Source organism: Cannabis sativa, chromosome 1, assembly GCF_029168945.1.
Source record: "Cannabis sativa cultivar Pink pepper isolate KNU-18-1 chromosome 1, ASM2916894v1, whole genome shotgun sequence".
In the NCBI taxonomy this organism is placed as follows: domain Eukaryota; kingdom Viridiplantae; phylum Streptophyta; class Magnoliopsida; order Rosales; family Cannabaceae; genus Cannabis; species Cannabis sativa.
The window spans coordinates 32904188-32927293 of NC_083601.1; the positions used below are offsets into that span (position 1 = coordinate 32904188).

At 31.6% G+C, this 23106-nt stretch overlaps 4 protein-coding genes across 5 annotated transcripts; all 4 read left to right on the forward strand.

Annotated features, from left to right (window-relative positions):
• The first annotated feature begins 1907 nt into the window (after positions 1-1907).
• On the forward strand, positions 1908-12032 carry LOC115707362 (uncharacterized). Of its 2 annotated transcripts, none has more exons than XM_030635296.2 (15): positions 1908-2247; positions 2405-2482; positions 2925-2974; positions 3083-3136; positions 3527-3579; positions 3922-3994; positions 4172-4233; positions 4750-4818; positions 5562-5667; positions 6889-6950; positions 7035-7135; positions 7499-7594; positions 8188-8255; positions 8715-8760; positions 8918-12032. In XM_030635296.2, exons 1-15 carry the CDS (start codon positions 2176-2178, stop codon positions 8996-8998), a joined length of 1071 nt encoding a protein of 356 aa, XP_030491156.2. In that variant the 5' UTR covers positions 1908-2175; the 3' UTR covers positions 8999-12032. The 2 variants fall into 2 exon arrangements, with proteins under 2 accessions (XP_030491156.2, XP_030491157.2); XM_030635297.2 differs by having other exon boundaries at positions 1910-2247; positions 4759-4818.
• Positions 11524-12032, forward strand: LOC115704777 (small polypeptide DEVIL 10). Its single transcript, XM_030631982.2, has one exon. It carries the CDS (start codon positions 11524-11526, stop codon positions 11701-11703), a length of 180 nt encoding a protein of 59 aa, XP_030487842.2. The 3' UTR covers positions 11704-12032.
• A 2496-nt stretch (positions 12033-14528) lies between these two features.
• Positions 14529-18977, forward strand: LOC115707168 (tRNA (guanine(37)-N1)-methyltransferase 2). Its single transcript, XM_061108254.1, has 11 exons — positions 14529-14904; positions 14990-15087; positions 15561-15665; positions 16186-16246; positions 16464-16539; positions 16896-17418; positions 17502-17621; positions 17812-17970; positions 18086-18192; positions 18304-18378; positions 18492-18977. The coding sequence occupies exons 1-11, from the start codon at positions 14810-14812 to the stop codon at positions 18537-18539; spliced, it is 1467 nt and encodes a 488-aa protein (XP_060964237.1). The 5' UTR covers positions 14529-14809; the 3' UTR covers positions 18540-18977.
• Positions 18978-19109: 132 nt separating this feature from the next.
• On the forward strand, positions 19110-22164 carry LOC115706909 (glucan endo-1,3-beta-glucosidase 8). The gene is made up of 2 exons (XM_030634679.2): positions 19110-20612; positions 21016-22164. Exons 1-2 carry the CDS (start codon positions 20269-20271, stop codon positions 22127-22129), a joined length of 1458 nt encoding a protein of 485 aa, XP_030490539.1. The 5' UTR covers positions 19110-20268; the 3' UTR covers positions 22130-22164.
• Positions 22165-23106: the final 942 nt, after the last annotated feature.

Sequence of the window (23106 nt, forward strand, 5' to 3'; positions counted from 1 at the left end):
ACGTATTGAATAAATTTTATTTTTTAATAGTTTTATTATGAGATCATGAGAATTAGGTTGGACTAAACTAATGTTTATTATATATGTTGGATTATTAGGTTTTAAATTATGTTTATATATATATTTTTCTTTTTAAATTAACTTAAATGGTAGCTAAAATAGATTGGATAAATCCAATCCAATCCAATAAAAAACCAGTCAATGCATTCAATGGTTGGAACCGATCCAATCCAATATATCTATTAGATCGGATCGGATCGGATCGGAAAACTCAATTCAATTGAATTGGATCGGATGACAAAATTTAATATCCAATAAATATTTATATTGGCTGGATTGGGTCCAAAATCTATTAGATGTGATCCAACCATTTTAATATGTAAGTAAAAGTCTCAAAATTCCTAAATAATTAAGGAACAAAACAAGTTGCATTGTCATTATTACCAGCTGAAGAGTGAAACACTAACCAAAAGAAAAATATTTACAAAATATTTCTTTTGGTAAAATTAGTAATTTTACAGTCATATAATTATTTTTCATATATAATTTTACAATTTTTTTTTTCAATTCTACCGTTTTTATTTTTTAATTACAATTTTATGATATTCTATAAAAATATCATGAAAACAATAAGAAAATAACAAAAGGATAATATCAAAACAAGTATAAATAACAAAATTGCAACACAAAAAAAAATATGAAACATAATTAGTCTGTTTGTAAATAGAAACTGTAAAAATATTTAAAATTTTATAATTTCTATTTAACGGTATTTTTATATTTTTTCACTTTTTTTTGGGTATGAAAATATCCAAAAAGCTAAAATATATTTGTTTGTTTGGGTTTCAAAGGCCCATGTTTTGTTTGGGCTTCACAGGCCCAGGAAAGAGAGGCCTTCCACATGATCAATCGGAAATTGGCGAGATACATCTTTCTGTTTGTATTTCACTTGTTTTGAATATATTTGTTTCTCTGAATTTTCACAAAAGTTTACAATTTTACTGTAAGATGGATTTTTTTTATAAAAATACTGTCTTTTTATAAAATAACCGTAAAACAACAAAATGAAACCATTAAAACAATAAAAGTACAACTAAAAAAATAACTGTGAAAACTTAACACAGTACACAATGTAAAACTTACATAATATTTTTTGTAAAAAATATAATATTTTTGAAAAAAATTTCGTTCCACAGTAAAAAAAATAAAATTTCAGTATATGGTATTAAAACCTTTGTTTCTTTCTCTACAAAAATAAAAGTTTATAAATGGTAATATTCAAAACCAAAATAAAGATTGATTAGAGAAAAAGTGGGATTTCTTTTGATCCCATTAAAGCCTAGTAACGAACGAATAGACGGTCGAGATGAACTATCTGGTTGTACTAGGGACTAGGGAGTGGTGACGATAATATTATGTATGCCCGAGATTTACGAAGTTGAATAAGGAAATAAAATTAAGGGTGCGTTTGTAACTAAATAGTTCCATATATGAATTAGGAGTGGCCGAGATTGAATACGAATTAATTGTTTGGATATGAGATGGTAGACAAATAATATTTGGTAGTATTTAATATTTAAAATATATATTTTTTTTAATTTTTTTTATTTTTACATTTTAAAACAATTTTTTTTTTTATATGTATTTTTACGGGATTCTTCATATAAATTCAAATCCAAACTCAAACTCTAAATTTAAAAAAAAAAATTAAAAAATAATATACGGATAATTTTCTTATTTTTTTAATTAGATCTTTTATGAGAACATAAAAATTAGAGAATTATCTTCAAATTATATAAATAGATAAATATGTAAAATTTATATAATTATTTTTAATTACACTCAAATCATATTACAGCCCTCATTTTAAATTTTATTATATATTAATGTGTTTTTTGTTTTATTGGCCAAAAAGTGTTGTCATAAGAAAGAAAGGCTGAATTTGGAGAAGAGTTCCCTCCACTTTGTATTTGGCACCTCTGTGAGGCCAAGTCTTAACTCTGCCCGGGAAGTTCACACGTGGAGCCTGGAAGCCTATTCTCCTCTCTTCTATACCAAGCCAAAACTTCCAAAACCAAAACTCCGAAACTCCTTTCCTTCCCCGCAACTTCTTCTTGGTCAACGTCACAACTCCACCGCTCTTTCACTCTCTCCCGCCTCGTTACGCGTCGGAATATGGCTTCTCCTTCTCAAACCTCAATCCCTGCTACTACCAGAACCGTTACCATTTCATACTCTGACCTCCAGGTAATTTGTTTTCTTTTCTTTCTTCTATGTTTGGTTCCCGAGAAAAACATATAAATGAGGAAAATTAATTAAGTTATGTTGAGTTTGATCTTATATATGTTGTGTTCATTACGTTCGCACCTGCTTCTTTATTATTATGACTTTTTGGTTAAATCAGGATAAGAGTATGGATTTGTCAGAGAAGATCGAGGAAGGGTTCGGGCCAAGCGGGCTAGGAATTTTGTCCGTAACAGATGTATGCGATGATTTTCTCTTTCGCTTAATATGACATTTGTTTGTGTTATTGGTTTTCAATGATCTTAACAATTTCGTAAACAAACACTATTTGATCTTTCGTGCCATTTAATTCTCAGCGAATATGTTCAGTTTTTTTTTTTCTTTTCTGAGAATTGATTCTTAAGCTGTCGTAGAATATGTTCGTGGTTGAAATGATATTGTTATAGCATGACATTGTCGATGTTATCTTTCTTTTCGGTTAAAGGAGTGTAGATAATAGATACACATACATTCATTTTTGCAGTACTGCCATATGTTGAAGCATCTTTTTTGTGACTAATGGATGTTTGATTCTTGTTTTCTGATACTCATGTACTTAAAAGAAAATGTTCGATTTGTAAATTCTCTTCTGCTGCCTATCGGTAACTTTTTTTTTTTTAATTACACGAGTGATCCTGTAGGTTCCAGGGTATTCTACATTGAGGCGAAATCTTCTACTTCTTTCTCCTCGGTATGATTCTGAATTCGACTTTCATTCTATTTGGGCACTGAGATATATAACTCTGGGAAACATAACTAAATAAATATCACTGTGGGTCCTTCCTTTTCCTCTTATTAGCTTAGCCAACCTGCCTAAAGAAGTGAAAATGGAACTTGAAGATCCTCATAGTAGGTAAGACTGTAGTGGTTTCAAGATCTCGCTTGACATGGACTAGCTTACTCATTTGAAAATCTAGTGCTGTACACCATTTTAGTAGTCTTTTTCTTCCTTGCTTGTCTGGATTCAACTTTCACTTTTGTTTTCTTTGTTCTGAAATGGTTCAATAACAATTCATTATTTTCAGATGTTTTGTAGCTATTTAGAGCTTCGGATATCCTTAAAAGTTATTGTTAGATATATTATTGTTTTCCGCAGTAACTCAGTTTTTTTGCTGTATTTAGAAGTCTTGTTGAATTGAACTGTGTAACTTGAATTAAGAATTGCAAATTTATTATACTTAATTTGAATTATAATGCAAACAGGCATGACTTCTGTTATTTTTTCTCTGTCAATCGTTCGTAGGTACAATTTCGGATGGAGTCATGGGAAAGAGAAGCTTGAATCTGGGAAGCTTGGTAAATTTGCCATTTTCTTTCAAAATGGAAAGGGAATAAAATTTATCCTAGCAGTGCTTTGAGGCAAAACCTCCTAGGCTTTGTAGAATTTTTATTTTCAAGACAAATGATAGAATTTAAACATGATAATGATGAGAATACTCGATAGTAATGTGATTGTGGTAATACTTGGTAATGAATGTAATTGTGGTTGCGTGTGTATTTTAATTTTGTCAAGTTCTGATAGCAAAAGTGTGGATGCTAAACATTCTAACAAGGTTTAATAATTTTGTCTTCCCTTTAGGAATTCCAATCCAAATGCTTCAACCTGATGGATTAATTGATTACAATTTTAAATTTCAGATATGCTTAAAGGCTCTTTCTATGCTAATCCGATCTTGGACACACCAACAACAGATGCATATCTAATTGAAAGGTGAGGAATCTAGATTTTTTTTTTTGCAGTACTGCAATCCAGTTTGTATGTATATATAAGACATCAATGTCTATGATAACAAATAGGAAAGTTGATTTTGCAGATATTTTGTTGGTGTTTGTGATTATGCCATTTTTAGCACTTATTGATTTTCCTTATTAAGGTGTGATGTTACAGATACCCATCATACTGTGGATCAAATATATGGCCAGATGCTGCTTTGCCGGAACTTGAAATAGGTATGTTTTCATGACAAAATGATTGTAGACTTTTCTGATTCATCATGAGAATCTTCCTTCAGGATCCCTCAGTGTGAACTTTTGTTTTGGACTTATCATCTGCAATCCTTTGGGAGAAAAGAAAAAAGGAATACAATATTTTAAAGAGATAGAGAGTATGTGTACAGAGGAGTCTTGCAAGCAATGTTCTTATCACTGAATATATTAAGTCAGTCTTGATTTACTACTGCGTCATACTTTCATGCGATAATTAAGTTCCCAAACAGAAGAATGTCTATAATATATATGTCTATTTACTGCATTCTGGTCTGAATGTAATGTTCCTCCCTTCTATATGCTAATTGTTTCATTATCATTATTCATTAGTATCTCAAGTATGGATTGTTCATGTACCAAATACGTTCCTTTGGTTTTGATTTCAGCACACTAAATTGATAAGCGATAATAATTGATGTTGTATCTTATAATGCATTTAGAATCTTATTTTCATGATAAATATACTAAATCTACGTGTAGCCTTTAAAGCTCTTGGCCAGATGATGCATGATGTCGGACTTATGTTGGCTCATCACTGCGACCACTATGGTAAGTTCTCATAGGGTATATGTTTTTCGTCACATAAATCAAGGGTGTCAATATGTACCATTTCCCTACGCAAGCATAGAATTAATCATATGTGAAGATGATAAGCCCCTGGTCAGATTTGTTTACCATAGAAAAAGAGGGGCCTAAAGGCCACACTTATGTCTTTAGTTGAGTTTTATTAAATTGTTTTAAGGGTTGAATTGTCTTTTTGTATTGGTCACTTGGGTTTAATTAGAGCTGCTGATGTGGCAGGTTTATTATGTATATATATAAGAGATTAGAATTCATTCTAGGGAGGGAATTAAGTATTAAGAGAAGTCTTTTGGAGAGAACAACCCTCTCGAAAGTTTGTGTACTTGGGAGAGACTAGCCTCTCGAAAGCTAGGTGTAATTTGATCATTATTCATAAATAAAAGACAATTCTTTGAGGGATTTCATTCAGGGTATTCGAATACTTGATAGCAGATTTCTAATCTAAGAAATTCTATCAAAAGATCTCCTAGGAAAGTCAATAGCGGGAACCTTGACATCCACAAAAGACTTTCATTTCACTTTGAAAAAATATATCTGAGCCCGCCTTCATATCATCATGTTTTCATGTATGATAAAAAGAAATAAATGTACCTATACCGTAAAAGCAAGTGGAAGACACTAGCCTTTTGTAAATAAACAAATTTCCTGGCAACCTTGTCATTTCGTTGCTCTAACAGTTACAAACTTTTTATGTGCTCTTTCTCAATTAGTATCCAGAGTGATGAAAATGGACGAGGATGAAGGCCTTGAAAAAATTCTTCGTCGTTCTCGGTGTCCTAAAGGACGTCTACTTTATTATTTTCCAACAGAACAAAGGTGATTCTGTTCTTTCATTTGAAATTGTATATAAAATAATTTTACATATATACATCCCTCGGCTGAAAGTTCCAGTTAACTTGTTATTATATATCAGCTTTTTAGTTTTTTTAAACACTTGCTGGGATGTTCTGAAATTTCATATGACCCAGTTCTTGTGTCACAACCATCTTAGGATTTTTCTAAACCTTGGTACGTTTTTATTGCATATTTTGGTGGAAGTGAAAATTCTGACGAAGGCATGTTCTAAATGCATAATTTTATATATTTAATGTGGCTTTGAAATTGCATCTGTTAAACTGCAATTCCTAATGAACTATGAATCTTAAAAATTGATCTCTAGAATAAATTTATAATGTCATATGTTGCATGGGAGAAACAAGTTTTGATTCCACCATGTCATTGATTTACTGATAGATTCTGGTCTAAGCGCAAGTGAGCCAGTAAAATCTGGCTCTTACTAAATTTTTGGAAACCTACTAAAATGCAGTGCAGAAATATGCCATTGCGACACTGAGGGAGATTCTCATTGAAACTTTAATCAAGAATGTAAATGTAATATATACTGTTTCGGATATTGTATAAAGATAGGAGACTTTGGAAGAATTCGTGTCCTTGTATGTAGCAGAAAAATGAATTGTTAGTTATTAGTGTAATTTCTGTTTTTGAACTCATTTTTAAAGACAAATTGCTCCCTTCTCAAAATACACAATTCTGCTACTGTTAGTAGTATTTGCATCTAATAGTTGTTCCAAGGGGTTCGGTGCATATCACTTCTTGATTTTTTTTGTTTTGTAATTGTAAGTTTCCTCTTCTAAGATTTTCAACTGCTGGAATGTTTGTCTTTTATTATGTCCATAAATTGAATGGAATTGTGACGTGAATTGAAATGTAACATAAATTCAGAAAGAAAATCTGGGGAGGTCAGTAATTTTTGGGAGAAAATAAACCACCCATGAGAGGGCCACATCTCAATTCTATTATTTTATTTATGGAATCATTGGAATGTGACAAAAGTCGTATTTTCAGCTGTCGATGTTTTAAGGGGACTATTGTAATGTGAGACTGTTGGAAGAATTAATAATTTGAGTGAAAGAAACTATTTAATTTTTTTATTAAATCTCTCTCCAATTTGGAGGTTATGGTGAAAAAGAGAAGAAGTTTCAGCTTTACTTTTTAGGCTTCAGGATAATTTTGTTTAACTAGCAACTATGCTTTCAGTAACGATAACATCTCCATGTCATCTTGGTGTGGGTGGCATACAGACCATGGTTCACTGACAGGTGATCACTTGTTCTCGTTGTTAATCTAAGTTTTGATTCATACCTCACACCTCTTTCTCACACAATTACCAATTTCATATGTAGGTCTGGCCTGTGGTATGTTTATGAGGGATGCGGTCGAAGTACCTTGCCCTGATAGTGCTGCTGGTCTTTATGTTAGAACAAGAACTGATCAAATTGTCAAAGTACACTATCCGTGTCTTAATTTCTCACAATGAAAAACTTGAACCTATGAACTTTCATATCCATAATACTCTCTCTGATTAAGAAGTTAGGAACAAAATTATAATTAATCATGCAAACATTATCTGCATGGTATCTTATGTATTGCAAACTTCTTGAATTGTGTGGAATACACTATTAGATAGTTGAAGCTTATGAGTAAGAGTTAGAACTTTTGTATAGATCTTCTCCCAAGTTGATTTGTGTTTTTTAATCATTTCTCACTCAGCCATCTAATAAGGAAGTTTTCCTTATTTTTTCTTTGCATAATTATAATTTTGCTTCACAAAAAATAATTGTCTCCTTCTTCCTTCCATGTTTGCTAGGTTGTCTATGGAGAAGACGAAATAGCATACCAAATTGGTGAAACCGCCGAAATACTTTCAAGTGGTTATCTTTGTGCAACACCCCACTGCGTTCGGGTACTTAATCTTTCCCAATAATATGTGCTCATGTACGATGTTAACATATCAATCCAAGAAAGAAGCAGCAGATGTTTTCTATTCTTTATCCTCTTTTTATAATGTTACAATTAGCGATGCCCCTCAAAGTATCAAGGTTCTCCCTACTTGGCAGTATATTAAATACACTTGAGTTGCATATCAGATTATGTTCTTGAAAAAAATAATTATATCATTTTAGTTTAATCATAGAAGCGTCATGATTTTAACAACTAATAATGTTTTAATGTTTGATCACATTTTGAATTGGTTTAGCATGTCCTTAGGATATATAATGAACTTTTTTTTTGATGTTACAAACCCTCCACCTCTTTTGTAACATTTGTTTACCTTTTAATTTTAACTTTTTATCGGTATTCCCCTAAAAAATAAAGGTTTGATCACATTTTGTATCTGATGATAGTGTTTTGAGAGTACAGTTTTTATGTCTCCAAGGTTCTAACATCACTATCTAGCACCATTTTTATCAAGACTTCTTTCTGATTTTCTTCTTAATCAAGTCTTACGTACTTATATGACATAGGACGAAACTGATACTGTCTAATTGATCGCAGGCACCCAGAGGACAAGAAGCTTCTCGTCTTGAGCGGTCAACATTTGCATTATTTATGCAGCCTGACTGGTAAGTATTCATTTCTAATTAATACGGCAGTATTGCTTGTATTGAATTGATATCAGCAATAGTGGAGTTCTATTGTGGTTAACGCCTCTGATAAGTTATTTTCCAATACTTTCTTTTGAGGAGGTGATTCTACTGGACCGAAAATTGTCTGTCCTTAGTGATAAATGTAGAATCTCTATATTTTAATAGAATGGATCGAGAAAAAATTATTAGTGAATAATAATTTATTAAAGAAAGATCAAGGTATTATCATCCATATTGTTAAGTGTGAAAAGTTCGTGAAAAACCAACATCACGCGTAACTTTAGTCCAAATTCTGAAGTTTTGCTAACTTTACACTATTCTTTTCTCATAAAGATTAATTATACTAAAAGCAAATACTGTCTCTATATAAAACCTCCGACGAGTTTTCCTTCTTCACATATGCAAAAGCGTTATTTTTTTTTCTTTTCTTTGTAGGGAAGAAAAACTAAAATTTCCTGAGGAAGTGCATATTCATAAGGAGGTACGTAGTGTTTGAGCAATTTTTTGGCACCAAAACCAATACCTGTGCAGGGATCCATATGTAGAATCTAGATATAATTTTTGCTTTGGGATTCAATTGTTTTGCTTTTTTGTGTTTAAACTTTTTCTCCTGTATTTATACTCTCTTTCTTCCTCAGTTGATTTCATCAAGTGGTCCGCTTACATTCGGAGAGTACACAGAGAAGCTTCTTGACAAATATTACCACCTCAGAACATAGAACACTGTTTTCTTCATTCTTCTCCGACTGGTTTGTGTATAGACTGAAATATGTAAGTTACGGCTAAAATCTACTTTGCTATTCTCTTGGGAATCACCTTTTAATTGCATATTGGCTTATTAAACTACTTCCCATCCTTTTCACATGTTACAAGAGAGATGTTATTGGTTTTATGGGATCAAAGCAATTAGTTAGTAGATGAGTCTAAACTATTAGCTACCTAAAAGCTCATAGTAGCAGTACACTTTTTTGTATATTTCATTTAATACAAATGAATTAACAGTATCACGTAAAAGGGAAAACACAGACTCAGACTCCAAATCCATCTGCCACGTCATTGATGATTTGGTGGTCTTTTCTGTTAGCCGACTATTTGCTTAACGTTTTGTTAAGGAGATAGTGACAAGACGACACGAGAGAAGTCGGCATTAAATTGTCCGATATGTATAAATCATCTTGTTACGGTATTATCAACAAAATATCGTATGTTAAGCCTAACAAACGGACTTAACGTTAACATTACGATATTTTGATATTGTCCCGAGAAGAAAATTTGAGAATTTGCCGCCAGCAGCATAGAAAAGGTGTTAACGGATAAAGGAAAGGAAAACGTGTGCAAATAAGGACAAAAAGGGTAAAATATTTAATGGTGCCACGTGGAAATGCGTGGTATGGGATAGAAGGGGGCTGGACTTGGCTACGTTGTGTCCCCACACGGATTCCTCTGCTCTCAAATGTCCTCGTCATCTGTTTTGGATCATTGGCCACAAAACCCACACTCTCTTTTTGACCATCTTTGACTCTTTTTTTGTACTGCTACTTTATTACACACCATACCACCACACCAGCCTTCTCTTTCTTTTCATAAATATTTTTCTTTACTAAATTAAAAAATATTACATAGTCAATTCCTGAATCCCAATAGTTACATGTTACAACAAGGTGGGCATTTATACTTTATAGGTCATTGGACGACAATAAATTTTTTATATCAATTCAGGTAGATTCACCTTCGATGAAAGGGAAACCAGAGAAGGCTTACTTGATAATGTTGTGCATTTTAAAAAAAATTAAGAAAGTAATATTTTAATCACAAAAATACAAGTTAAATTTTTATTTTTCAAAAATAAAAAATACATTCTATAACTATTTTTATTTTTTATTTTTTATTTTTAAAAATAAAAAATAAAAAAATATTTTGTAAAGTTTATTTTCATATTTATTTTTTAATTTTATTTAAATCGATTTAGATTCGGGTTCGAATTCGATTCTGGTTAGAGGCTAGGTGTGGTGCTAAGGCCGGGATCAGGTTTGGGTCTAGTTAAAACTTAAAATATTGATTAAAAAAAACTGTTTAAAAAAATATTAAAAGTATTTTTTTTTGAAAATTTTAATTCTTAATTAAAAAATTAAAAAGTGAAATCAGTTTTATAGAATATTATTTTAATTTTTTTTAATTTTAAAAATAAAAAATTAATTAAAAAAATATTACCAATTATAATACATATGGCTAAAATTGACTGAAGCGTTATTATTATTATTATTATTATGTATTTAAATGTATATATTGCAACATAAGGAAACTTCCTAAGTCGTCCCACGTGCTTGGTTTGTTGTTATATAAAAAGATCAAATTGCATACTCGTCATTGCTCTTATTAAAGTATTAATTCATGAATATTTAATGCAAGGAAAGTACAAGTCAATTTCCTCTTGGATAAATAATATATTTTATGTCGACTGAAATTAAACAATATTATCATATCATATTAGTGCTAATCCTATACAAATCATTTTAAAGCCGCAAAATTCTTTCCCTTTGTAGTCAACTACACTTTTTAAACCGTTTCTCTTTAAATATTTACAGATTCGCAAAGTGACACTTATTTTAGATGACTAATTATAGACTTAACTATTATTTATACATTTAACTTCACATTATAATGTGATATTTATATATAAAATTAAAATTGATGTGGCCTTTATTTGAAAATATTCATGATTGGTAGGCATGATGTAGTTTGAATCACCTCAATAAAAAATTCATAATTAAATTTAATTACACATCATGATATATACTTTAGGTATGTAAATTAAGAATTTATATATCATTACTTATTTTATATGCATAGAAGTATGTGAAGTCTGCCCAAATTTATACTCTTTTCATCTACTTGATATTTCTTTTTTTCTTATCTGAAAATGGAATTAAAAACAAAATTCTTCTCCCCTGGTTCTGTGCTGAGATAGGAGTGAGAAAATTCTATAAATGAGTTAGGTTTAGTATTAAATAAAAGGTCCTTATTTGCGTGCAAAAGTTGATTTCTATAATTCTATTGTAAAATATCAATTCCAAAAAAGTGGGGTCCCCATGTTTTTGAGCAGAGATAAGGAAGACATTGATTCTTTCCTGGTCTATATAAGAGAGAAACAACCCCCACAACCAAAACTAGCTCTGTTTATTCACAGTTCACATTCTCCAACTCCATAATCCCATACCTACCCAATATTCTCTACCTTACAAATATGACATCTTCCTACTACTTGAGCTCAGCCTCATCGGGAACTCGCCGGAAAAGTAGCCGGAAAACTGGTCTGAGAAAGCGGTGTTTGTTAATGGTGAAGCAACAGAAGACCCGATTTTACATCCTTGGACGCTGCGTTTCGATGCTACTTTGCTGGCACGATCACTCCATATCAGATTAGCTTAAATCCTTAATTCTAAGCCTATAGCTAAAGCTGACTATATTGTCTCATTGGGGATTCCATGGGAGGTAATAGGAGTAGGAGATGAGCTTTCTTTTGGGATCAAAGATTAGATTTCTTCCGGCATAGAAAACAGAGAAGCATATAACGTTTGTATGTATATATATATTGGATCTTTGTTACTCTGTAATATAGATGAGTTTCTTTTTGGTGGTTGAGAAACTATTACTAGCTAGTATTATGTAATTCAGTTCCTTTACAATAGGATCAATCCATGTACATACAAAATTTCTAGTTATTCAATTTAAAGAACGAGAAATTGAAATTCAGACATTCTTGGTTATTGCTATACTTTCTCTTTGACTATTTTTACTTAATATAATTTGTTTGTTTATTAATGTGATGCCCGATTTCGTTTAGGATAAAACAAAGCAAGGAAGACAAAATTTCTTATTATATAATAGGGTCTATCCAATATCCATATTACCCAAGAATACCCATGATAAATATTTGATCTATAATTTTTTTTCTTTTTTCTTTTTACAAAAACATGAAGTTTTAAAAAAAATATAAAAATGTAAGGTGTCGTTTGGGAACACTTTTGTTTTCTAATTTTTTAATTACAAAATGAAAGTAAAATTTTTGTTTTTAAAAATTTTGTTTTTGAAAAACAAAAATGCTTTCAGTAACCACTTTTGTTTTTCAATTTTAAAAACAGAAAACACAAGTGTGTTCTGTAAAGTTTATTTTTTTTTTTTATTGTTTGATTTTATTTATGTCGGGTCTAGGTTCGGGGTCGGATTTGGGTTTAAGTCAAAGGTTGGGTTCAGCGCCAAGACCGTGGGGGGATTTGAGTCTATGTCATGATTGAAGTCCAAGATATTGATTAAGAAAAAAAAAATGTTTAAAAAAAATATTGAAAGTGATTTTTTTTGTTTTTAAAATTTTGATTCTCAATTAAAAAATTGAAAAGTAAAAACAGTTTTATAGAACATGTTTTTGAAAAATATTTTAACTTTTTCAATTTTAAAAATAAAAAACTGATTAAAAAAGTATTACCAAACGGCACCTAAATTTCTCAAATACTCTAATACAAATAAGAGGTATTATTGTCTTATTAAATTATTTAATATCATTAAAATAATAAAGACTCTAAATGAGTGTTCAAGTAAAACACATTAAGATAACTCTAATATTAGTTTTAGTTGTTTGGGGTTCGATTAAAAGATAAGGTAAGGAAATGTAAAGGGCCAAGTAAGAGTTTGCGGCTCCAAAAAGTAGAAGCAAAATTTGTTTTATATAAATTTATTTTTCTCCACTTGCGTTGCTTTTGGTTATGGTCCTTATGGATGCTTGTTTTGGATTGAGATTGAGAAATGGAGGTCATGGAAGGGTGGATGGATATCGGTGGTGGAGAAAGATTGCCTCAAGTTTGCTAACATACGACAATGACAACCATGTAGTGCTTTAAATTTAATACTAATTATACAAATAGACAACGATGGTAAGTTGTATTAATAAAGCCATATCCTTTCTGTCCAAATCCACATTTAGTTTTAACAGAATTGATAGAGAGTAGAGACTAGTTTTGCAGTTTGCACCATGATTGAACTGATTATAATGTGAAAATGATTAAACAATTTATTGTTGGATTAAGTTATGTTCAATTTAATCTTCTACGTAATTGCTAAATACTCTAAGATTAGACACTAAGTAAAATAATACAACAGACAATAGGTATTCCAATAACTCGTCATTTTACTTGTTTGCTATATGAGAAAGAAAGAGATGAGTAATATTTTCTTAACTATTTAAATATATAATAATATTTCTTAATTATTATTATTATTTTTTTTTAAAAAAAAAAAGTTGTCATTTCTTTATCTACAAAACAAAGGATTTTTTTTTGGAACTTTGCAATCCATAACCATATTTCTGTTTCGTTCTTTTCCACCTTACTAAACAAAAATAATCTAATACAGCCTTTTTCCACATTCTTTAATTCATTATTCCTCCAATCGTACCAAAGAAGCTATTAAAGTCAGAATATAAATTTTCTCAAAAAAAAAAAAAAAACAGATAATAAATAATTTAGTATAATGTTTCTATATATGTACAAAAAGTCAAATAATAAATAATTTGATATAAAATACATGAAACAAATAAATTTTTTAATGTAAATAATTAAATATAATTTTGAGCCTATATTTAGTCAAATTTAAGGGTAGACTTCACGTTAAGGATCTTAGAGGATTAAAATCTTTTGCTTAAGTCCATTGTCACTCATTTTGTACCCAAGTAATCAACTATAATAAATAAAAATACATAAATAATTTAGTCACTATTATCCCAATAATATTATATCAATCTTTCTTTTATTGTTTTGAAAAAATTGTATTAATATTTCAGCATAAGATATTAATTACATTTTTAAAATTATACAATAATTTGTTTTCTTTCGTTTTTTGACAGTTTTTTTTTAGTAAGTTGAGGAATACCTATTTTTTGTATCAATTAATCAAAAATATCTTTATATTATATTTTATTAAAATTTACCTATTTTTATGAGTAGATTGCCTAATATACCACTGTCCTAAACTTAAGTGTAGCACATGATTTATATTAATCTAAGGGGTATAATAGAGATCATTTATAAAAGTAAGTATATTTTAAAGAATATGAAAAATAAAGGTAAAAATGAAAATAAATAAAATAAAGTAGGTATACAATGTAATTTTCACTTTTTTTTTGGATACCAGACAAAAGAGTCCAGTCCAGTCCGGCCCGGTCCGGTAACAAATTAGGTCCAATAAAGCCCAAGAAAAGGGCCCATACAATAATTCTGACTTCCCACCTTAGCCGCCTCCTCCACTTCAACGCAATTTCCTCTCTGCCCAACCAACCGCCGGCGCCGAGGTCATCTGGTGAAGAAGATTGCTTTCTCCAGTGACACAATTTCTCTAGAGAAGAAGACCGACTGGGCTCTCCGTCCTGTTTTCGCTCTTCACCGAGACTCTGCTAGACTCTACAACATCATCGACTTAATGTTATACACCTCTGTTGCAGATTCAGTTCACAACCATTTTTGTTGAATAGCTTACGTACAATGCTAGACGAAAGTAAATTTGATTTGAATTTGAAGTTGTGGGCACTTCGAATACCTCGCCAACTTTGCAAAGCTGCCACTCGATTACTAAATGGGTTCGCCTCTTTGCCTAATATACAGTTCCTGTAATTATTTGTTAGAAGAATCCATAAATTTATTTTTCTGCCATTTTATTTACAGCTACTTGCTCGATAAGCCTCGTGTTAAGCCTATTACTGAAGACCCAACATGTGAGAAGAACCGTTACATGATATTGTCTGAAAGTGTCCAAAACTTTGGTAAGGGGATTTTGAACTGTTTTGTAATTATATCTTTATGAATCTGCTTTGAAATTTTAGTTTCTATAATGTTTATTAGTATGAAGATGTTTAAGGGTTCATTGGTCATATGTAACAAGTGTTTCTTTTATAAAAATAAAATGAATATGAGCTCCATCTGTAGACATTCTTGAGGTTTCATGGTATTGTTGGGTCTATGTAATTGTTTATTTAGTTCGTAATTACTGTAGTAAAGAGCCAAAATGCTGATTTTAGTTCATGGTATCAATCATAGTTGAGCTTGACTGGTTGCTCGTTGTTAATTCTTAAATTGTAGTCAAAGTTAATTCATCAAATAAAGTAGATTAGTCAACTTTTAAAATGGATAAATCACATGTGGTGACATTAACAAAATTTTCTTGTAGATTATTTGTTTTGCATAACATGATTATTGGTTGCAAAATTTATGTATATATTGTTTGCTTTTGAGGCAGATTTATCTGATATCCCCAATGACAAACTTGAGGAGCTGAGAGGATTGTGCGAAATTGATGTAGTTCCATATACATTGACCCTTGGATATTCATATTGGGGTGCAGGTTAGTGAAGCTAATTGATTATATTTTCTGAGATATCAATTTTTATTCGGTTTCTACTGTCATAAACTTGATTTTCTTTTGGACTTGGCCTTACTGGTATAGAAAAGAAAAATAAATGTTTCTTCATTCTACCTTGTTGTATAGTGAAGCGTTTGAAGAAAACAGGAGATGTTTAAATTTCAACCAGGCACGGTTTTATGATTAGAAACTAGAATGTTAAATTTAGAATCTGGAATGTTATAAAGTGTCATTGGCTACGCTTTTTATTTACCGAGATTATCTGTTGTCAGTTTTTTGGAATTATGATCATGACCCTTGTCACATGCGAGGAATCCTTGCTAATAAAGAAAGATACCAAAGACAATCCATCATGCGTATCTGCTTTAGAATTATCTTTCTGCAGTAAAGTTTGTTTTAGAAAGTGGGCTGTTTGATATTCTGTATGCATTAAGATGTCATTCCAGTTTCTGCCTGATTAAGATGTTTATTCTAGTTTCTGCTTTGATTATTTGGTTTGCAGATCATATCTTGAAGCAGATACTGCCTGCTGGAGTTGAGGTGCCTTCATCTTTCGAAACAATAGTTAAGTATTTACGTTATTCTTTATTGAAACCTTTTCTCTTCTGTTTATATTCAGCTTAGCAATCAAAACTTTTTTACTGCAGCCAGCCAATTTGAGCATTTTAAGATTTTTATTTTGTTATGCTAGTACCACCGTCAATGTTACTTTTGTTTTATTTAATTTTATCTGCAGGTGGAATAGCGAAGCTCATTTGTGTTGCTTGCTTGTACTTGTGCAGGTCACATTGCCCATCTGAATATCCACGATGAGTTACTTCCCTTCAAGGATGTTATAGCAAAAGTTATATATGATGTATGTTTCCATCACTTCTTCTGACTTTACATCTTTACAAACGTTTTCTATTTTTGTGCCACTGAAAAAGTACAGCAACATATTCTATACGGTTTTGTGTAGTTTGCTAGTGATAGAGTTATCCCTTTTTTAATTGAAGAATATTTGTTTGGTATTGGCATCATTCTTTGCAATGTGAAGACGGACTTTATCAACCAAGAGTTTGAGTCTCTTTTACTATTGGTGTCTAATGTTGTTTTCGTCTCTCTTTTAGTCATGAGTCATAAGCACAGTTGATACTACATTTTCTGTGCTTATAATGTGTTTTACTTTTTTTTTTTTTGTAATGATTTAAATTTTCATATTTATATTGGCAGAAAAATTATCCAAGAATCAAAACTATTGTTAATAAAGTTGGTACAATCTCAAATGAGTTCCGCGTGCCCAAATTTGAAGTTCTAGCAGGAGAGAATGATATGGTTACAGAAGTGAAGCAGTATCGATTGACTTTCAAGCTTGATTATGGCTTGGTGTACTGGAATTCGAGATTGGAACATGAACACACTAGGTTGGTTTCTCAATTTCAGGCAGGGCAAATTATTTGTGACATGTTTGCTGGCATTGGTCCTTTTGCCATTCCTGCAGCACAGAAAGAATGCATAGTCTTTGCAAATGACCTAAATCCAGATAGCATTCGTTATCTGAAGATTAATGCTGAAGTTAACAAGGTTGATGATTATGTCTGTCCTTACAATACTGATGCAAGAAAATTCATTGCTCAAATGATGACTGTACCCGAAGAGATAGAATTGAACCATATCTCTCCCTTAAAATCAAGTGAACAGCAGAAGGAGACGGTTATCAATCAGGAATCAGAATCAAAATGCAGCAAAGTAACTGGTAATATGTTTTATGAGTACAACCTTCTGGTAGGTAAAATATATTAGTGCACACATCAAGTAAATCTTATATGTTCCTTGCAGTTGAAGTGAAAGAATTACAGAATGGTGCTGAGGGTAAATTTGAGAGTGTAGAAGGCTCAGGTAAGACTGTGGATGCTTCAGTAGTTGCAGTGAAAAGACCTTCAGATGATTGTCAAGAAGGTGAGGATGGTACAAACAGGACTTACTACTAGTGAATCTATGCTATTCTCTTAATTCTATTTCAGGTGTATATGTGATGCTTAATATAGGGTGCATTTATGAAGTTTAAAAATTGCTTTGTTACCTATCGAATTATTGTTTTCCTGACCAAAAATGCTGGATTTACAGTCTTAACCATATGTCTCTGCAGGAAATGGAAGCCTTTGTAGCACTGATACTTCTCTTGCTGGAAAAGGAAAAGGAAACAAGAATAAGAGATTACGAGGCTCAAAGGTTGTTGGCGTGAAGACTTGGGAACATGTTGATCATGTTATAATGAATCTACCTGCTTCTGCTCTTCAGTTTTTAGGTACAGATGCTCTGCACTATTCATCATTTATCTAGTGGAACATGGAACCCTTAAATTCTATCCTCACAAGCTTAAAATTATAGAACCAACCTTTAATTGTTTTTTTGGTCATCAGATGCGTTTAGGGGCATAATACAAAAGAAATATTGGAAGGGTGATCTTCCTTGGATTCACTGCTATTGCTTTATACGGGCAAATGAAACCCAAGAGTATATTATATCGGTAAGTAATGTAGCACTCAACCATATTTATTATGTTATGTAAGAAATTTTTTATTGCTCTAAAATGGTTTCTTCATTGCTTTGATTACATTTGTTTTTCCTACTATTTCAGGAGGCTGAGGCTGCCTTAGGTTCGTCTATACAAGATCCAATATTTCACAGGGTCAGGGATGTTGCTCCAAACAAGGTACCACCGTTTTAACACTTTCCTTTTGTTTCTTTTTCTCATTTCTGCACTATGGTAAGAAACATTACTTGGTTGGATACTTATTGGCTGTTCTTTTTTTCTTTGTTCTGCAGTCAATGTTTTGCTTAAGCTTCAGGCTTCCAGAATCTTGTTTAGTGTGAAAACGTATCGACGTAGGCAACAGTTAGATTAAATATTCACCGATGTTAACATTGCAGGGATGGTTTAATGGCGTTCGGGTTTAGCTTTCAAATTTGCCAGTTTAAATACTCTCAGACAATGCATACAACAGATATAATATTTACTTTGAAGAAAACCCATTTTTGTCTGAATTCTATGGGGTGAAACTCTGAAAGCAATGAAAAAAGGGTTTAATCCTTTTCAGTTTTGTTACTTTAGGTTGCCTAACATGAGGGACGATGTTTTTTTTTTATCAAGCTTAGCAATATTGTTCCAGTTTAACACATCATGTTTGTGACATTCTGGTTGAAAGGGTGACAAGGAGATTGGCTTTTGACATTTTCTGTGTAACCTGTTTGAAAGATTTACACTGAAAACTGAAAGTTTTGTTCTTTATGTCAAAACATTCTGATTGGTAATCTCTGTCTATAGCTAAACAATAATGTTGGGGCTATAAAAATGTAAAAGACAGTATCGTATTATATTTAGTGGTTAACAAATCTAAAAGATGAAATAAAATAAGCATATGATATAGCTAGACGCCAAGTTGTTGGGGAGTTTTTCTCATAAAACTTTTCCATTAAAAGCTCCTGTTGAACCCCCATTCAGTGATTCCTTACAATTCAACATATATGTGTATATAAATAAATAAACTTAATAAACTATTGCAACTGTATTAACTCTCTTTTTTCCCTTTTTTTTTTTTTTTTTTGTTTTCCCTTTACTTTTTCTGAAAACATCTTTTTTCTTTGGAATGCACCATCTTCATACTACGTAGGCTACCTTTTATGGCCAACTGACCATGTTAAAGGCTTATTTATTAGCTTCCGAAGTTTATTGTTGGGTTATGACACTGAGGAAGTAAATGGTATTAAGTAATTGAAGTGTAAACTTTTTAGCAAGATATAAAAGAGTAGAAATATTGAAAACAAATGCAACTTAACACCTAAAATTTTGCTGGAAAGGCATTTGAATTAGTTTTTATGGCTAAAGTTGAAAAAGGCAATTTAAAGGGATTCTCTTTCTTTAGTCTTTCTTCTCATAAATATAGTCAATGAATTTCAACTTTCAAGTCAAGTAAGTCCCTGCTCTTCGTTTTCTTATTCTTATTTTTTCAATTTTCAGAGTAATAATATGTGCACAAACAAATTACACACAAATATGTGACATACATTTATATATGAAGTTACCTCAACCAATTATTTTTATTCAAAATGAATTCTACTTATCTAAAATGATTTGTCACGTGAGTGTGATTTATATGTACACATATTATCAATCCTTTTTTAATATCCTTCTATATGCTATATAATAGGGTGTACTTGCTAATAATATACTTTTTATTATAATTTTTATTTTTATTTGTTATAAATATAATATGTTGTCACATAGGTATAAAAGAATTATCAAATGGCTGTGCACCATAACCGAATAACTGAATTAAGGAACGAATCTTTCTCTTTTTTTTATTAATTTTTCTCACCTTCCCCATGAAGGTTCCAAAATTACATACAACGATCACAAACTACAATTGCTTATAAATTTGAAGCATAGCAACCAATACATTTCCCCCTTTTCTGCTCTTTCCCTCCTTTTAATAATAATTGCTGACTCTTTGTTCAAGAAAGATTTACATATTTTCTTTATTTTCAACCAAAACCCATTAAAGATTTAACCTCTTTAAAAAAAAAAAAAAAAAAAAAATCCAAAATGTCACAAGAAAGATTAGTCATTGTAACCTTTGTTGTTCTTGCTGTTTTTATGGCTATGGTATCGACTGGATCAGGGGTTGGAGTGAACTGGGGAACATTAGCTAGTAATCAAATTTCACCTAGAAAGATAGTTCGAATGCTCAAGGAAAATGGGTTCACTAAGCTTAAGCTGTTCGAGGCCGATGAGTTGATTTTGGCGGCTTTAATGGGGACTCATATTGAGGTCATGGTGGCCATACCTAACCGTATGTTGGAAGAAATGAGTGACGATCCTAAGGCTGCCGCTTCTTGGGTTCAAGCCAATGTGACCAGTTACTTGTACACTGGTGGAGTCAATATCAGGTTTAGCTACATTATATATATATATATGGTATTAATGTGTGTGTGTGTATGACCTTCCTCTTTTCTTGTTCATCAAGTGTTCTACTAAATTTCACTCTGAAACCCTCTTCTATTTAATTTGGGTAATTGGTTTTCCTATTATGGTAAATTAGTTTCCCTTTTTTTTTTATATATTAAATTGTTGGTTTATTAAGACTACCAACCCCTGATGTCAATCCTTTTATTCACATAAGTTCAACGATTAAAGTCTGTAATTAATTAATGCTTGAAGATTCCTTTTCGAGTTTTTTGGTTTTGGTTAAATTGTGAAGACTAGGTGTTTGCTTTAATACAAGCTGTTTGGAGTGTTTACTCTTTGTTAAGAAGCATTAAACTTGAAATGGGAATTGGTGTGTTTTTTCAGGTATGTTGCTGTTGGAAACGAACCATTCCTAGAAGCATATAATGGTTCTTATCTACATACTACATTGCCGGCTCTTATGAACATTCAACAAGCTCTAAATGATCAAGGTGTGGGGTCAAGGGTCAAAGCAACAGTCCCTTTGAATGCAGACATCTACTTCTCTCCTGATTCAAACCCTGTACCATCTGCTGGAGATTTCCGCCCTGAAATCAGAGACATAACAATTGAGTTAGTCCAGTACCTCCAAGTCAATGATGCTCCCTTCACTGTCAATATCTACCCTTTTCTTAGTCTCTACAGTGATGAATACTTCCCCATGGACTTTGCTTTCTTTGATGGGAAGCATTTCAAGCCTCTTATCGATGGTGATAGAGTGTACAAAAACGTGTTTGATGCCAATTTCGACACCCTTGTTTCGGCCTTAGAGAAAGCAGGTTTCCCTGACATGAAGATCATAGTTGGAGAAGTTGGTTGGCCAACTGATGGTGACAAAAATGCCAACATAAAAAATGCCAAGAGATTCAATCAGGGAATGCTGCAGCATGCCCTGAGTGGGAATGGAACCCCAGCTCGGAAAGGCAAGATAGAGATTTACCTGTTTAGTCTCATTGATGAGAATGCCAAGAGTGTTGAGCCTGGGAACTTTGAGAGGCACTGGGGGTTATTCGAGTATGATGGGAAGCCAAAATATGGGCTTGACTTAACTGGGTCAAAGAAAAATAAAGGATTGGTGGCTGTGGATGGAGTGGAATATATGCTGAAAAGGTGGTGTGTTCTGAACCCAGATGTTAAATACTTGGATGTATTGCCAGAGAACATTGATTATGCTTGTAGCTTGTCAGATTGCACTGCTTTGGGTTATGGATGTTCTTGTAATAATCTGACTGTCCATCAAAATGCTTCTTATGCTTTCAACATGTACTATCAGGTCAATGATCAGAGTAGATGGACCTGTGATTTTTCTGGTTTGGCTATGGTGACAGATGAGGACCCTTCTGTTGGGGACTGCCAGTTCCCTGTGATGATTGCTTATGGTTCTTCATTGCAAAGTGGTATGTCAGAAAAGGTCATGAGAATTGTTGGCCTATTTACTTTGTTAATCATTTTGCTATGATTAGAGGAAAAAGAGAATTAAGTTTTAGGTAGAAATATCATATCTTATGAAGTCGAGCTCGAGTCTAACAAGAATTTGGATGGAGCATGCAGAGTGATTTGTGTAAGCTAAGCAAATTGCCCTAGGTCTCTGTCTTTATAAATTAGATTCAAATAGATAAAAATTTTGGTTCTTGAAAGTCAAAAAAAGTATAAAGGTATGTAAAGGAAAAAGTCTCATTGCATATTTCATTGTCGTGGTTGATATTATTACAAGAAAAAGGGAAACTAGATACCAAAAAAGTTGTTTTCAAATGTGACCTCCTTTCATTCTAGAGTTGTTGAGCATAAAAAGGAAGGAGTATGTTTGGATCTAGAGCTTTCCTAATACAAAAATAGTTTTAGTAATAGACTCATAGTTGTAAATTTAAAATACTTATCAAAATATTATAGTCACTTTTTTTTCTTTTTAAGAAAAGGGTGTCTTAAATAAATATGTTTGTTTAGAAAGCCTAATATGCCACTATTTGTAAACTTTTTGTGGACAATTAATGCATTACACAAAATGATATGTATTGAGAAGTTTGCAATAACATGGTCCGACTTTATTTTTATTTTTATCTTTATAGACACAAATCAAATCAAACACTATCAACTGAGCACTAAAAGTCACATGCCTTATAATTTTTTATTTTTTATTTTTATTTTTATTTATTTTTTTACACCAAAAAGTAATACACTCCAGGGCCGACTAAAGGATTAAAAAATAATAACATATTTTAGAATCTTTTTCTTTTCTTAAAAATATCACATTCAAAAATATATTTAGGAACATTTTGATAAGAAAAATAAAATTGTATAAACAAGGGTAATCTATCGTGATAATAATACTTAGTTATAACTCTTTCGTTATAAGTTAAATTTTTAACAATTAAGTATATGTAAATAATTAGCATTTAACAATAAATTTAACGTGAGGTGTACCTCATTTACAATAAA

What these genes read in the sequence shown, in the direction of transcription:
- LOC115707362 (XM_030635296.2), top strand. Translation starts at nt 2,176, where the DNA reads ATGGCTTCTCCTTCTCAAACCTCAATCCCTGCTACTACCAGAACCGTT. An exon ending in GAACTGATCAAATTGTCAAA is followed by an intron (nt 7,136 to 7,498) that starts GTACACTATCCG and finishes CATGTTTGCTAG; the next exon opens with GTTGTCTATGGAGAAGACGA. An exon ending in AAGTGCATATTCATAAGGAG is followed by an intron (nt 8,761 to 8,917) that starts GTACGTAGTGTT and finishes TTTCTTCCTCAG; the next exon opens with TTGATTTCATCAAGTGGTCC.
- LOC115704777 (XM_030631982.2), top strand. Translation starts at nt 11,524, where the DNA reads ATGACATCTTCCTACTACTTGAGCTCAGCCTCATCGGGAACTCGCCGG.
- LOC115707168 (XM_061108254.1), top strand. Translation starts at nt 14,810, where the DNA reads ATGCTAGACGAAAGTAAATTTGATTTGAATTTGAAGTTGTGGGCACTT. An exon ending in CCTTCATCTTTCGAAACAAT is followed by an intron (nt 16,247 to 16,463) that starts AGTTAAGTATTT and finishes TTGTACTTGTGC; the next exon opens with AGGTCACATTGCCCATCTGA. An exon ending in AAAATGCAGCAAAGTAACTG is followed by an intron (nt 17,419 to 17,501) that starts GTAATATGTTTT and finishes TGTTCCTTGCAG; the next exon opens with TTGAAGTGAAAGAATTACAG.
- LOC115706909 (XM_030634679.2), top strand. Translation starts at nt 20,269, where the DNA reads ATGTCACAAGAAAGATTAGTCATTGTAACCTTTGTTGTTCTTGCTGTT. An exon ending in ACTGGTGGAGTCAATATCAG is followed by an intron (nt 20,613 to 21,015) that starts GTTTAGCTACAT and finishes GTGTTTTTTCAG; the next exon opens with GTATGTTGCTGTTGGAAACG.